We start from the raw sequence: 16318 nt of genomic DNA on the forward strand, positions 1-16318 counted from the left end.
AAAACCATGAGTTTAAAAGGTCAAAAGATGAGAAAAAAATTTAAATTTAAAATCGAAAAGGTCAATGTTTGGGATTAAAGTTATAGTTAGTAGTTGAAACGGTCAAGATATGAGAAAAAAATTCAAAATCAAGAGTTTAGAAGTCAGAAATATGAGATCAAATTCAAAGTCTTGAGTTTAAAATGAGAAAATATGAGATCCAATTCAAAATCATGAGTTAAAAGGTCAAAACATGAGGAAAAGATTGTAATTTTGAATCGAAAAGGTCAATATTTGGGATTAAAAGTAATAGTCAGTAGTAAAACAGAGGAGATATGAGAAAAGAATTCTAAATCAAGAGTTTAGAAAGGGAAAATATGAGATCAAATTCAAAATCACAAGTTGAAAAGTGTAAATATGAGCTAAAATTAAAAATACTGAGTAACAAAGGTCCAAAGATGAGGAAAAAAAATGTAATATTTTAAATCAAAAGGTAAATTTTGGGATTAAAATTCAAAGTTAGGAGTTGAAAATGTAAAAAACATAAGATAAAATCCAAATTCATGAGTTTAAAACGTCAAAGTGTGACTTAAAAATTAAAATGGTGAATCTAAATGGTCAAAAAATGAAATAAATGTAAAAAATTATGATTTGAAAAGGTCAAAATAGGAAATAAAAAAGTCAAAACCATAACTTTAAGTCTTTACTGTGAGATGCAAATTAGAAAATAGGAAATGAAAACAAATTTCTTTTCCCACATTCCTAAATTTTTATGAAATTATTTTGACTCTTTTTAATTCTTTGGCGTGAGGAAATTTTCAGTCATCAAGGTTAAGTTTACATTTTTATACTGGAGGAAATCTGCAGACCTCATACTGGTGGGCCAGTTATAATAAAGATATGATATGATCCTATGGGCTGGGTATAACTGAATCACGGGCCGGATTTGGCCCCCAGGCCTTGAGTTTGACACCTCTGCTTTAATGATGCTGATTGGTCCGGTTGGGCCTATCAGCTTGAAGCGTGTGAGATTAGACGTGTTTGTCTTTGGCGTGAAGATGATGGGCATCACATCAAAGACTGACACATTCAGGAAGCATTAGCTGCTACAGGAAGCTGCCGTTCTGTTGCTGTATCTCCGTCATGTTTTGTTCTTCTTACTTGACATGGACGATGATTATTATCTGCTATCAACGGCTCATTCTGTCACCACAAAACCCCCCGTTCATCTTGACTACTGTCCACTCTGAGTTTGTTATCTTCAGGGGGCAGGAGGTGGTGTAGTGGGGAATAACTCCCATGATTCCCCACTACCTTCTATGTCATATTTAGTCACTGTTTTGACTGAGAACCCCCTGAAAACAGAGGTTTCACACTGTGCATTTAATCAAACAAAGAATGCAGCATTTTAAAACATGTGGCATTGAGTAAGTAGAAAGGTACTGGAAATTGTGACGACCTTATTGCTAATGAGTTTATCTCTAATGGGACCAATAGTTTAAAGAGCCTTAAATGGATGAAACCCAGCGGGACAGAGTCAGCTTTACAGAAGAGCTAAATAACGACGCTGCGTTGGAGTGAACGTTCCCGCTCTGTGATTCTCAGACAAAAGTCTTTTGATAGTTTGTGGGAAAAAAAAACGAGTTACACAACAGAGAAAAAAAAGAAACAAGCAACAAGAAACACATGCTTGTTGGCTTCAGATCGAATTTCCTCTGGAGTGAGGGGGGAGGAAGATCCAGAGAATAAAGCTACAAGCTGGAAACATTCCTGCAGCTCATACTACCTGTCATCTTATCCGCCATCTTTGTTTGGCGTTTTTGATCCAGAAACTGGATGCATGCCCTCGCTGCTGTTGTTGTGAAACCCTGTCAGCTCTCAGGAAGCTCTAAAAGAAATCAAACACTCACACTTAATGTTGAAGGAGGCGTTGGTGGAGAGGAGCGAGTCCCCCGTCGCCGGGTTTTCCGCTCTGCACATGAAGTTTCCGGCGTCCAATAGCCGATCCACTGCTGTGAACTTCAGGTTGCCCCCTTCCTGGAAGCGGCGGTCGTCGTCCTGCAGACGCTGCCCGTCGTGAAGCCAGACGTACTGGACATCAGTCGGGTCGCTGACCTCGCAGCGGAGCATGGCACTGCGGCCGTGCAAAGCATCCTGGGACTTTGGCTCCTTGGTGAACTGGAGGGAGGCGGCGTGGATGGAGAGGACTGCAGAGAGAGGAAGGTAAATGACAGAGGATTAGAAAGGAGCTGTTAACGTTTTACAGCTTTTTCCGATCATTAAGCGTTCACCATGGCGAGCACTCAGCCACCCGAGGAATGTGATGTTTAGACAATACGAGCTCGCCGTGAATTATTCTGTCGTAAAATCATCAGACCCTACACGAAGGAGATACTTTGATTTTCCATTAGAGAGGTGACTGACATACAAACAACACAAACACAGCGGTCAGTGACTTTTAGAAAGCTTGGTGTGACATAAAACCATTCAATCTGTACCTCAGTGATTCCATGACATCCTAACAGTACCAGGATGTACTGAAAATCACATCTATTTCATAGGACAGGTGCACAGGACAGGAAGGAATCCATCAAAAAGCAAAGAAAGTCCTGCATGGTGTCTGAAATGTTCAAAAACAATGGCAGCATTTCAACCGCTGCAAGCCAAAGCACCAATATCACCTCTACTGGCAATGCCTAGGCAAGTAGGAGGAGCTGGAGAGGAACAGAGGTTTTCCTCTGTGAATTACACATTTAAAGCTCTATTTGCACAGGATTATTACTACCTGGTGACTAGGGATGGGTCATCACACGGTAATGTGGTAACCTGGGGGTTTTAAGAATAGCCAGAGCCTTGTTGTGAGTACTGTCATGAAGACGGGGCTGTGTAATGAGAGAATGTGTGTCTGTTTCCAGCAGCAGCACTGCTGCCTGTTGAGGGTGGGAGTTCCCAGTGGCCACAGGATACGATTTATTACGAAACTTGGGTTACGATTAGATATTATTGCGATTTTAAACACTCTGCAATACAGTGAGTATTGCGATATTTTATATATTGTGATATATATTTTATATATATATATTTATATATATTTATCTACAGTCCCATTCAAATTTTTTTTTCAAATTTTTTACAGATTTTGAATAATATTTGAATATTTATGCACATTTTTTATCGATATGTTAAACGTTCAGTTGCTTTAATCACCGTGTAGTTACACATTTGTCCACTAGAGGACCCTCTAATGTTACATTACAGATTGCAATGAAGAAATAATGAGCTAAAAGCAAAAGTAGTTAATGTTCCTTTTTATGTACTTTTTTATTGCAAACACAGCCAGCTGCACCATTTAGAGGCCTTTAACAGGTATTCTGGTTCTAAAGGCCAACTTTGGAACAAACGGGTTAAAATTAAATGTCAAACAAAAATAAATTAAATTGCGCTGCTTACGGTGGTGATGACATCATGTTTATAATGAACAAAACATTTTTAAAAATGTTGGTACTATCTTGTCCCTACATGTTTTTACCTAAAAACATGAGGTGAGAACAGAGCGTTTTCACTCACTATCGTTCTAGCTGTGGAGAAAACCCTCTCTGCCCTAGCGGAGGTTCCCAGATGCACAGGTAACGGCATGCCAGCTGAGACAGGAGAGGATACCTGGACTGAATGTTTTCCACCACAACAGCGGGTTACTGTCGGTGGGCATCGTGGTTTTACTCTCGTACATCAGCATCTCTTGATGTAGCGAAGCCTCACTTGCCAAATCAACACCAACATGTGCACCACCTTGGCGATAAACATCCCCAGTGGCGGCCATTGCAGCGCCTCTGTGTTTTGGTGTGAAAACTTTATTGTTCGTCATGTGATGAAACATTTGGTTCTTACACCTACATATGGGTGAAGTAGAGGCGAGAGAGGGGAGAGAATGATTGTTAACATCAAAAACATTTAAAAAACACATTTGAACAGTAACTTCAGCTTTTGAATATTAATACATTTTTAAATATTGACATTTTATTCAACAGCCTTAATGGTTAATTTGTCAAACTAAACCAGGAATGAAAAGGCCTTGTCCAGATTCCATGTCTGTCATCTTTCAAACTCCAATCTGAAACAACTGCGTCAAGTCTGAAAACAGACCTGTCCTAATGCATAAACTAAACCTCTCCAGATACTCCCACCTGTTGAAGTTTGGTGTTTTTGTGCCTGTTGAAGTGTGTGTGGGAGTTTTCCTGCATTTCTTATAATACTCAGTAGTAAATGACTGAGACTTCTGTTTGTAATTCTGTGGTATCAAACAGGTATCAATGCTGATTGATTTTTCCTCGAACGGTTATGATTTTCATTTAAGAACCCTGAGGTGTTTATGCCCTCCCATCTTCCTCTCTGATGAAGCATTTCTGCCTCGCTGTGTTGCTCTCCGTGTCTGTCAGCTGGAAACACCTGCAGCACACACAAAGGTGAGCCTGATGGAGCGGAGGACGGAGCGGTGGAGGTGAGGGAGGATTGACTCTGGCTCATCTTCAACGCTATGCTTGATTTAATATTAGTGAAAGACGGCTGTTTAAAGAAGCACAGAGACACGCAGGCACGCAGGTGTAGGTGTGCTCCATCGACTGTAGCAGTGGACCGTTGTCTCTGATAACAGCCTGACTTCAGCTGTGATAACTCTGATCAGATGAGGGCGTCTGTCACTGGGTTCACTGAAGACGGAGCAGCTGGAGCAAAGACACTGAAGAGCCAATCATGTTAGGAGAACAGTTCATTATTGGGATCAGAGTGGATTAAAAGTGACCCATTTGGATTTTTCTGAACATTTATCAGTGAGACGTTTAACCAGTGTGTAAAGAGAGTAAATTTAGCCGTATTTAATGGTTTCACTGTAAATATAATGAAGCTGGAGTCAGTACTCCTGGCCTGTTCAGGGTTGAGTAAGGACATTCTGGTCCCCAGATGACTGCACCTTAGTGTCCATGCTCTGCTTTAACAATCTGTCTTCAGGGATGACCTGATATCAGAACTCACCGTCCCTCCTCTTATTCTGACAGCAGTCCTAACATCATTCTGATTGGCTGATTGATTGGTGTTAAGGGTCTCACACCATGCTATGTGCTATGTGCAGCGATTCTGCTGCTAAAAAGAATGAATGGCAGCAAATTAGCCAAGAGCTAAGAGGCTAGCAGTGAAGTTTTATCAGCTTTTCTCCCTCATGAAGCTAGCATCCCTGTTTTTTTAATTTTCATTGCTGTTTTAAAGACAGAAAAAGGCAGAACGGTAAAATGAAGAGCTGTGGCACAATAGAAGAACTCTTAGCTAGAAAGATCTGCAGTTCCCAACACTCAGAGAAAGGCTGGACGGAAATCAGACTTTTGGTTAGGGCTGGGCAATTAATCGCAAAAGAGATTAAATCGCAATTTACAAATCGCAGATGTTGCAATATTGCTATAATTTGAAATTTGTCAAAATACAAGTTTAATACATTCATTGTTTGCAGCAGAGATTTTAAGCACATTTTGCAAACATTTAAGTGTCAGTTTTTTTATAAAATGGTTTACAAAAAGGGTTATTTTCATGTTTTATGTACGTTTTTCTTAACTAAAATAAGTGACATAAAAACAGTAACCTCCATTCAATAAGGCAATTGATATCAAATTTGCAATATGAGCAACAATAATTGCAGCTAGATACATTTTTACCTCCGCCAAGGAGGTTATGTGATCAACTGGGTTTGTTCATTTGTTCTTTGTTAGCAACATAACTCAAAAATTTATGGATGGATTTTGATGAAATTCTCAGGAAATGTCAGAAATTGCATAAGGAAGAACTGATTAGATTCTGGGACTGATCCGGAACACAGTCTGGATTCAGGAATTTTTTAAAGGATTCTTTACTATGGGGAGATAGGGCTAATGGCAGAGGTCTGCGCTGTTACCACTTTACACCAGGAGATGGCGGCCATGAGTAACTTCAATCCCAGCAGCATTTTTGGGTGTGTTTCTATTAAAAGTTTTGGAGTTTGTAGAGTTTGAAAGACACACGCCTGGTCGAGGAGATGAGATGGAGCGTAACAGAGAGAAAGACAGCGAACTGTAGCGAGAATACAATGCTAGGAGAAACAGAGGAATATTCACCCTCTGCCATGACTTCCAGTCGTCCAGTGAGACCATGGGTGAGACTGTCAGTGCATCTGTTGGCACCAGCAGGCAATGCTTCCACCATGACGGTCCACCCGTAGTGAAGCCAATGCTTTGCCTCACCATGTTTCCACCCCACCGGGAAGGGAGTAATCGGTGAATGCCGTGGTGGGGGGCACATGGGGACGGATCCAGGATTTTTTTTAGAGGATTCTGTACTATTAGGAGATAGGGCTAATGGCAGAGGTCTGCACTCTCTGAGTGCTTTTCTAATATTCAAATAGAGACCAAGACTAAAACTGCCATTGTGTTTAGTCCTCTTCAACTAAATCAGGACATTTGGCACTTTTGGCCGTTCCTGTCAGTCAGCCTGTTTCAGTCTGAGCTATCAGACAGCAAACTTTTCACATATGGCATTAAAATGACAAAAAATGTATATAAACCTCTAGGAATGTGCTGCATAAACAAGATATTAATTGCATCTTTGTTTGACTGAACCTTGTGAGCATTTCTCCATTTTTGACTGCTGAATAATCTAAATAAAATTCATCAACAAACCTCTCATGTCTCCCATGCTTTTTCTGTCTGGTGTTTCATCCTCTCATTTGTTGGCACTTTGCATGTCTGATGCCTACTATAGATTGTTTCTGCATCAGTGCAACATCTGGGTATTCTGTCATGCTAAGACTCTTGCATTTGTTCATATTTTGGCAAATTTTCTGATTTCAGTTTCCTCTCTGTCAGTCTCTCATGTGCTGGGATCTTGTATTGAATCATACGACGCAGACTGACTCCATTTTCCCCGCTGTGGTCCGAGTCTCTGCCCTGTCGTGTTCTCTAAGTTGGGGTTAAATAGAGCAGAAAACTCGTCTCTTACTCAGCACCATGGGGGGAATAAAAGATTAAAGTGTGCGTGAGGATGAGTGTGCCACACATCATGGCACGTTGGAGAGATGAGTCTCATCATGCCAAGCAGATGAAGTTTCCTGTGATGAAATTTCTGATAAAATCCACCTCAGGTTTCTGTTAGCGGAGCTGATCCTTCAGAAATGAGGGATTCCAACGAAGGACGTTCCTGCTGTTTGAAGAAGCAGAGACGGAGCTTGCTGCCAGTTGCCATGCCAATGTTTCCTGATGATAAACCAATGAGAACGCTCTCTGAGAAGCTGATGGAGATCTGGCTGAGGTTTGTTATAATGAGACCCTCAGAATAAGACCCCCCCTCCCTCTCTAGGGTGTAATTATCTGACACAATAACAGCAGAGATTGAATCAAATGAGCCCGGGTGCATGTCAGCGTCAGCGCTAAGAAGGCTCTGCTGCAGAGAGAGTGGATTTAGATCAGATTCAGAGTCAAACAGAGACGTTCTAACTCTACGAGGGGTCAGCGGTGTGGACAGGAAGTACAGACAGCAGGGAGTCCTCCTTTGTCCTTATTTTCTCCATAACTGATGCCGTAAACATCCAGGGTAGACTCACCATGGGAAACCTTGGAAAGGGCATAGGAATGATCTTTGGTAAACAGAGTTTGCTCACAGTTTGGACTTGTGATTAAATAATTCAGGATTAAAGCAAATTTTTTAGTTTCCACGACATGAGAGGGAAATAATGAGACTCAGCTGTCCTGGTTGAATTGAATGATGATAGAGTAAAGGGATAATAGACTCAGCACTAACTCCTTTATCACGCTGATTGAGTCAGCTCAGGTCAGAAACGAGTCCACCAGAGCAGACTGAGATCAGTCAAATAGACTCGGATCTGTTTTTCCTTTTATTTCCTGCTCTGTTTCTCGTCTCTGCTGTCCTGTTAGATCTGACCTCTGTGTTTGGACGTCTCCGCGTCACGCTCTACAGACTCATGTCAGAAATCACAAACTGTTTCTGACACGCCACGTTGTTAAAAATACTGAGCAGGAGGTTAGTGAAGCACAACGGCGAGCTGACAGGACGATCAACCCGACACGACAGCAGAACCACGGATCAGACTCTGCTTTCATAGAACAGCACATTGTTCTGAAGACAAAGATTTTATTCTCCTGTTGCTCATCTCAATCCTACCAGATTTAACTCAGCCTTAACCATTACACTGTTTTACACTGACCCAGTGGTGACCCATAGGGGTCAGTGTTGACGCCTGAAGTATCAGATAAGATCAGATAAACGTTTATTGACCCCCCATCGGGGAAAATTTGGTTATTACCACAACTCAACAGGAGAGGGAGAAGTAATCAGCAAAATATAAACAAGACGAGGTTAAAACCTAGTATGAGGCTGACCGCAGCTATCTAGGATGACTTTGAATTCCAGACTGAATTGTGTGTTCTGGCGGGGATTTTTTTGTGGGGTGTGTAATTGTGCTGTCTCTGTGGGTTGAGAATTGAAGGACCCTTTAAGTTGAAAAAAATAAAACCCTGTCGGCAGGAAACAGGTAACCTGACACGCCAGATCTTCTCATAACCATTACACAAATGCATTTGACATTCATCTGGGAAAGCTCCCATAGAAAACGTTTGAGAAGGGCAGGACTTTTCAGAAATCTCCAGAAGGTGATTGGAAGACTGTTCCGTCTGTCACATTCATGACGGGCTACTCTGGTGCAGGTTACTGCTGCCTCAGATGGTTAATGTCAGAGCTTCATCTACAATTGATACCAAGGCCGATCAGGAGACGTATAAAAACGTCTTCTCTGGCAAGACAAGCTTTCGGTTTGACTCTAAACTTGTTCTAAAAAGAAAAGTGATCCAGTTCTGATTAAACTGCTGCTTTCCTACAGCTACAGTGCTTAACAAATTTATTAGACCACCACCCAAAGTAAGGTCTATGCCACAGCTGCCCTAAATTAACAGCATTGGTAATTACCAAAATCATTTTTTTATGTTTCTGCAATGGTTAATACACCAATATGTAGAAGCTCTTTAACCCAAATGATACTTTTAATGCTAAAATAGAATTATTATTGTTATCCATGAATTTTCAAATTTACTGATTTACAAAAAAACTGAAAAAATAGTAAAGCACATTAATATTTCTTGATTAATATGTCAAATTATAGTTATTTGCTGTCATTCCTGAACAGAAAAATGAGTTTCAGTGGTTGCTTGATTCATTTCTGACTTCTCAGAGAAGCCCAGTGAGCCGGCTCAAATTTGGGAGAATTCAGTTTGAAATTCCTCATTCCTGTTCAAAATGGTAAAACGTGGAGAGCTGACTGAAAATGAAAGAGTCCGCATTAAAGCACTTCATGGTGCTGGATGGTCTCTGAGACAGATAGGGAAAGACATAAAGTGTTCTCACAGTGTGGTCAAGTCTGCTTTGGAGTCAGCTGCCCAGACTGGTACTTACAAAATGCGCCAAGGAAGAGGCAGGAAACCAAAGTTAACTGAAGCAGATGTCAGACACCTCAAGATTTGAAGGACTAGAGACAGAAGGAAGAGCACTGCTGATCTTCAGGCAGAGATGAATGCTTCTAGATCAGAGTCTGAGGAAGTCTCCAGAATGACCATAAGCAGACGACTGATGGAACAAGGCTTAAAGGGAAGAACAGCTGCTAAGAAGCCATTATTGAGGCCAGCAAACATCCAGAAAGGCCTCAGATTTGCCAGGGAGCACAAACACTGGACTGTTTATGACTGGAAGAAGGTACTCTGGACGGACCAGTCCAAGTTTGAACTCTTGGGTCAGCATGGTCGTGTTTATGTCTGCAGAAAAGCTGGAGAAGGTTTTGATGCCAGATGCACCCACAGTGAAACACGGTGGAGATTCCATTATGGTATGGGGTTCCATTTGTGGATACGGCGTGGACAAATGAGTGAAAATGGACGGCATCATGAACAAGAATGTCTACCACAACATCTTAGTGCATCATGGAATCCCTTCTGGACTGAATCTGATTGGTCGTGGGTTCATATACCAACAAGACAATGACCCCAAGCATACTTCAGAGCTGTGCAGAGACTATTTGACCAAGAAAAAGGACTCTGGAGTACTGGAACTGATGGACTGGCCAAGTCAAAGTCCAGATTTGAATCCTATTGAACAAATTTGGGATTTAGTAGATTCAAAGATTGATGGCACAAAAGTTTGATCTAAAGCAAGTCTGTGGGAACAGCTAGAAACTATTTGGAACTCAATAACAAAAGAGACTGAGTAAAAGTCCATAAAAACAATGGCAGCAAGAATGCAAGCTGTTATCAAGGCCAAAGGAGGTCATACAAAACATGAAGTTTTTGGTTATTATGTGTGAAAAAGGACTATTTAGTTGTTTCAGTTTATTTAGCAAAATTAATAACAATAACATTTTTAGTTTTAAACAATTTTTTTTCCAAAGATTTCTAAAATATTTATGTTTTCTCGTTTTTATGACAGGTGGTCTAATAAACTTATTAAGCACTGGCTACATGCGAGCTAACAGCTACCATGGCGGTGGGCCCTGGGTACACCTGACAAACCAACCATAATGATCGTGAAACCCATGCCAAAGCAGACCGGTAGAAGAGTGAAAACATCTTTTGCATCACAGGAAGCTTTCAGCGTTGCGCGCTGTGCTTGTTTTAATAAAGAAATGTCCAGTTCAGACAAAAGTGCAGCTGTGGCTAACTCTGGGCTAATCGCTCCACTAGCAGCCATTGCATGAAAGCAATCACCCTTTCCCTACTATCACAGAAGAGTGAAAACGTCTTTCCCGACATGAAAAGCTTATAGGGTTGTTTTAAGTCTTTATTTCATACAGTAAAGGGGGTTCTGTCAAGTTCTGGTAAAACAGAAGCAATGCTAAGGCTATATCTGAGGTCTTTACAGCAGTGGAGGCCGCCATTAGAGGGCTTTCAGTACAAATAAACCCCACCCATAGCACAACTGTGTACGTATGGCTCTGAAAGTAGAGTCAGTCAGTCCCATACAGACCCGTGTGTAGGACTGACCTCGGCGGTCAGCCAAAAGTGAAAATGGACAAACTGAGCCGTTGTAATACACCAATCCCCTGTGCCCCATCTGCACTGTAAATATTGACAGATTTATTTCACTCTAATGCTCCAGTTTTATATTTTTCTGAGACTGTAACAGCATCATGAAATCAGCAGAGATTGCATCACTTTTAAAACGTCATATCGAAGACGTAACACCATCAGAAGTCATCTCTGTCACTTCTAATGAAACCCCCCATCCATGATCTCTCCATTTTCCTCCTTTCTCACTGAATCTACATAACCCAGTTAAAACTACGGGAATCTGCTCCAGCAGCCCTTTTTTTTTCACAGACGACAAACAGAGCCACTTCAAACAGGAAACGCCACAGACACGATGTGATCGGATCAATTATTCACAGCTCTGAGAGTTCACAGAGAGAGCGAGCGTGAAGCTGAAGCAGGAAGAAATGTCTTATTTAGATAATGGAAGTCAGCAGGTCAGACACACAAACATGGCATCAATTTTTCAGCGTGCAGAGGGCGAGGAGAGGAGCGCTGATGAAACTCCTCTCTCTCTGAAAGCCCCGTTTCAGCAGCTGAAGAGTCATCGCTGCAGAAAAATCAGAGTTTAGACTGAATGAATCATCTTCACCCCTGCAGGAAGAGGTAATGAGCTCATTGAGGGAGACGCCATCATCGTCAGGACAGAGGAGAAAAACAGATCAGATTTTGACTTCCAGAAATTCAGCCAGCGCTGCAGATTCCTGCTGCTCAGCTCCAACACTAAACTCACAAAATCAGCATTCCTGCAAAGATGGATGTCAAACAGGGAGAGGGAGAGATGGAGGGAAAGACCTCGCTGTCAGGAGGGGAAGTCAGACTGTCAGATCTGATTTATGCCACCAAAACACACAAAACTATGGAGGATACAGTCTGAAAAGTTTAAAGCCGTCATCATTTTGGATTCCTCAGTGCGGTACCAAAGCTTTAAAAACATCTAATTTATAAGACTGATGCGGTGGAGTAAGCGAATAGATTGTACAGATTCCATGTCTGCCATCAGGAAAGTCAATCATGCAAAACTTGGAGCTGTAATGCTCGTTCTTGGTCAGAGAATGACCGGACCAATTGTTGTTAACATGCATGTGGAAATTAAAACAAGCTATGATGGAGTCACAATGCACAATTCCTGCAGACCGTCTGAATAGCAATGGCAATATTTACACCAGTGATGCTCAACGCGTGGCTCTAGAGCCACGTGTGGCTCTTTTACGTCTTCATTTGAAATATTATTCCCCCAGAAAACCTTAAATAAGGGAAACTCTGACCTCTGGAATCCTCCATTGCAAGTCACATTAATCAGTTTGTTTCCCACACTTATACAGTTGGCTTTAATTGACAATTTTTAAATTTGTCTTTATTTCCATTGTCCTTTTTTGCAATTTTATGCCATTTTTAGTGCATTTTTACTGCTTTAAACCCACTTTTGTCACTTCTTTTTGCCACCTTTTGCCCATTTTTTTGACTATTTTATCCTGCTTTTTCCTATTTGCATTTTTCCCCCCATTTTTGCCACTTTTCACCTGTTTAACCTGCCTATTGCCTATTTTCGTCACGTTCCACTCATCTTTTGTCATGTTTTTACCACTTTTTTTTTTGTCACTTCTCACCCAAATTTGGCCACTTTCTGAACATTTTTGCAACGTTTCCTCCTCCATTTTGCCCCTTTTCACCTTTTTTTCTAACCTGACACGCCAGATGGATGTGTTTCACACATCCATCTGGTAAAGCTTCAATAGGAAATGTTTGAGAAAAGGCAGAAGATTTGAAAAAAACTCGGAGTGTGATTGGGTGAAAGTTCTGTCACATCTCTATGGGCCAGTCAGAGCAAAAAAACACGTGACGTAGCTGCTGTCGAGCCGCGTGTGTGCAGCTAGTGAGGAATAATGCGAGACATGGTGACTGCAGACATGTAAGTACTCGACTTTTGTTGTTATGAAAAGAAAACAACTCCCTGCTGTTATTTGTTCTGCTTTTAACAAAGAAATGTCGTCAAGTTCTGATAAAACTGGCGCTTTAGCAGCATCCACGCTAATCTCTTCCTCCAGAACTGCACCAGCTCTTGCTGCTGCTTGTTTCCGTCACAACTCTGCCGTGCCTGAAAGTACTGCCCCTCGTCGCTGATTGGTCCTGTCGCTTTCTAACCGGGCCCAAACGCTTCAGATGGGGGCTTTGCAAGATGGATTCACCAGTGAAAAACAAGGAAACGGGAGAATCCATCTGCTTTGCAAGGTTACCTTTTTTCTGCTTTATGACCATTTTACCCCCTTTAAATTATTTTTATTTTTTTACCTATTTTTCATATTGTAACACTTTTCACCTCTTAGATTGTGGCTCTAGCAGATGTATTTTTCAACAATTTGTCTCTCTGAGCAGGGCTGAGTAACACTGATTTGTACTCTTCAACTGAGACTGCTTGAGTTTGCCTTTAATTTTAGACATCTATAGAAATATTTTTGTTGCAGACACACTAAAGCAGACAACATTAGCTGTTATATAAGTTTAAAAGTCTGGTAACCCTACTACTTAACTATTTTACTCTCTAATATCAATGCTGGTCACTGAAAATCCAACACCACTCTAAAACGCCCTGTGTGTATTTGTGTTTGGCATTCTGCTGAACCCTCCGATCTGTCTCACGCTTCGTCAGCATCATCGCTGCGACTCTCTGACTCCTCGCTCTGCTGGAGAGTCACTCAGAAAAAAAAAAAAAAAAAAACATCCCAAGCAGCTGTCTCGCTCCGACACGCTCCACTGACACACTGCCTGGTAAATCTCACACGGTGGGGCTGTGGGGTGCAGATATCTGTGGGTGCTGCTGTCTCTGTGTGTGGTCATGCATGGTTGCCTGCAGACGTGTCAGAGAGAACACAGAGAGTGATGGTCTGCTGCAGTCACACTCTTCTATCAGCTCTAAGATTACTGATGAGATAAGGGTGTAGATCAGTGTTACTCAACCCTGCTCCACCAAAGAGCCAAATAGTTGAAAAATACCTTTGCAAAAGTCACAATCTAAGTAGTGAAAAGTGGCAAAAACAGCTAGAAGTAGCAATAATATAAGTTAAAAGGGGCAAAAATGGTCCAAAAGTGGCAAAAAATGAGAGAAAAGTAATTAAATGGGCAAAAAGCAGTCAGGACTGGTTAAGGATGGCAAAAAAGAGGAAACAAGTGGTATTTAATGGCAAAAAGGAGGCTTAAATGGGCAAAAAAATGTGAAAAAGGGAAAAAATGTGATAACAGTGGCTAAAAGAAGTTGCAAAAATTAGGAAACAAGTGGTATTTAATGGCAAAAGGTAGCTTAAATGAGCAAAAAGTGGTTAAAATGGTGAAAAGGGACAAAAATGGTCCAAAAGTGGCAAAAACATGGGAAAAAATGAGAGAAAAGTGACTAAAATCTGCCAAAAGCAGTCAAGAGTGGCAAAATAGGGAAAAAATAGGAAACAAGTGGTATTTGATAGCAAAAGGTAGCTTAATGGGCTAAAAGTGAAAGTGAAAAATAGGTGAAAAAGGGTAAAAATATGAAAAAGTGGGCAAAAATTGTGAAAAAGGGGTACTTAATGGCAAAAGGTAGCTTAAATGGGCGAAAAGTGGCAAAAATAGGAAACAAGAGTGGCAAAAAGAAGTTGCAAAAATGGGCAAAAAAAGTAGGAAAAATGTGTTTTTTAATGGCAAAGGCAGCTTAATTGGGTGAAAAGTAGCATGAAATGGTGAAATAATGAGCCGATTCTTTGAAATATTTGCAGATTTATTTTCCTCGTGCCGATCGTTGCAGCTCTTCCCGTCTTTCTTTGACTCCAGTTTGAGAGCCTTCTCTCCTCCGTGTGCTGATCTGCAGATAAATAAAATAAATATATTCCCCCTCTGCCTGCCTACCTGCTGGTGTATGTGCCATCAGTCAGCGAGCGTGTGCTGCTGATGAGACCATTATTGTGGCTCCTGCCTGTCGACTCGACTTAAAGACGACTTGAACGTGTCAGCGCTGACAGCCGAGTCGGGCCTAATGGGGTCAACGGTGCAGCGAGTCGAGGAGGAGAATCCTGCTGTGCAGATATTTTCTCCTTCCTCCATCTTTAACCCACTTTTTCTGCTCCAACTTTTCCCCATCACAATCCAGGAAAACTATTTTTAATTCTCCAGAACTATTAATATTTGATGCTGCTCATCCGGCTGCATTAGTCAATCTGCTGGAAGCCTTTCACAGTAATGTATATTGATCGTATTGGAGCCAGGGAGCTGCGGGTTTTCTCTTTATCAGTGGAGACAATGGAGGACAAGAGATCAGAGCATCTCTCTGCAGCTTTTCCTCCTCAAACTTCCTGAAGCTTTCCAATGGATAGTGAACAGAAAACTACAATGATTTATAAATGATCACACAGTGACTGAACTTAGCCATCTGTTATTTAGAAATGTATGATTAGTGGATTCTAGCTTCTAAAAAGTGAAGATGTGCAACTTTCTGTTAGTATTGATTATATTACAAAGAATAATTGGGACATGAATTGTCCAACCACCTGCCAGGTTTTTTTTTGAAAGGTTGTGTCCTTCCAAAACACTGCCTATGGAGTATTACCCCAGTGGATGTGAAATATATGTCATACCATGGATATGTGAAGCCGTCTATCTGGCGTGAGTGGCTACTGGAACTGAAAAGCTATTCACACATAGACTGTACTTGGGCACCCAAGTATAACCGCCTACCATGTTTTCTCTTCTTCGCTTGGATTCATATTTAATCAGTATATAATCCGTGTGCACAGGAGAGACATCCACTAGTAGATTCCTCCTGCAAACGCACTGATTAAAGTGCAATAACTCATGTAAAGAACTATGCCATCATTTCAACGTTTTTCTGCAGCTCCTCACTGCTAAAATCATCCTGCACTCAGAGATGATGGTTGTAATAATCTAATCTAATCTAATCCACAGCAAACGTTCCCACACTGATCACCAGCTACAGAAAATCAAAAGGTGAGTAATGTTATTAGAGCGGCCTCTAACAATGTACTGTTGATGAATATTTAAAAAAAATGACCTGGAAGAATGAAAATATCGGCCTACGTCAGCTGTAGATTTCAGCAGATATAAGCTGTAAATTTTGACATAAATCAGTCGTAAATATCAGCTCATTTTAAATCTCAATACTGGCCAATATCGGCAGTACATAACAGCCTATATCAGCCATTATCATTGGTTTATTTTAGCTGTTAATAACGGCCTATATTGGTGGTGAATAACAGCTT

General features: G+C 41.1%; 1 protein-coding gene across 1 annotated transcript in view; it reads right to left on the reverse strand.

Moving 5' to 3' along the window:
* ptk7b (protein tyrosine kinase 7b) overlaps window positions 1–16318 on the reverse strand; it is a 168809-nt gene that overhangs the window by 57036 nt on the left and 95455 nt on the right. The window contains exon 2 of the mRNA XM_041789441.1: window positions 1890–2186. Coding sequence (XP_041645375.1) covers window positions 1890–2186 — 297 coding nt within the window. The remainder of the gene's footprint in view (window positions 1–1889; window positions 2187–16318) is intronic.

Source organism: Cheilinus undulatus, linkage group 6 (genome assembly GCF_018320785.1).
Source record: "Cheilinus undulatus linkage group 6, ASM1832078v1, whole genome shotgun sequence".
Taxonomy (NCBI): Eukaryota; Metazoa; Chordata; class Actinopteri; order Labriformes; family Labridae; genus Cheilinus; species Cheilinus undulatus.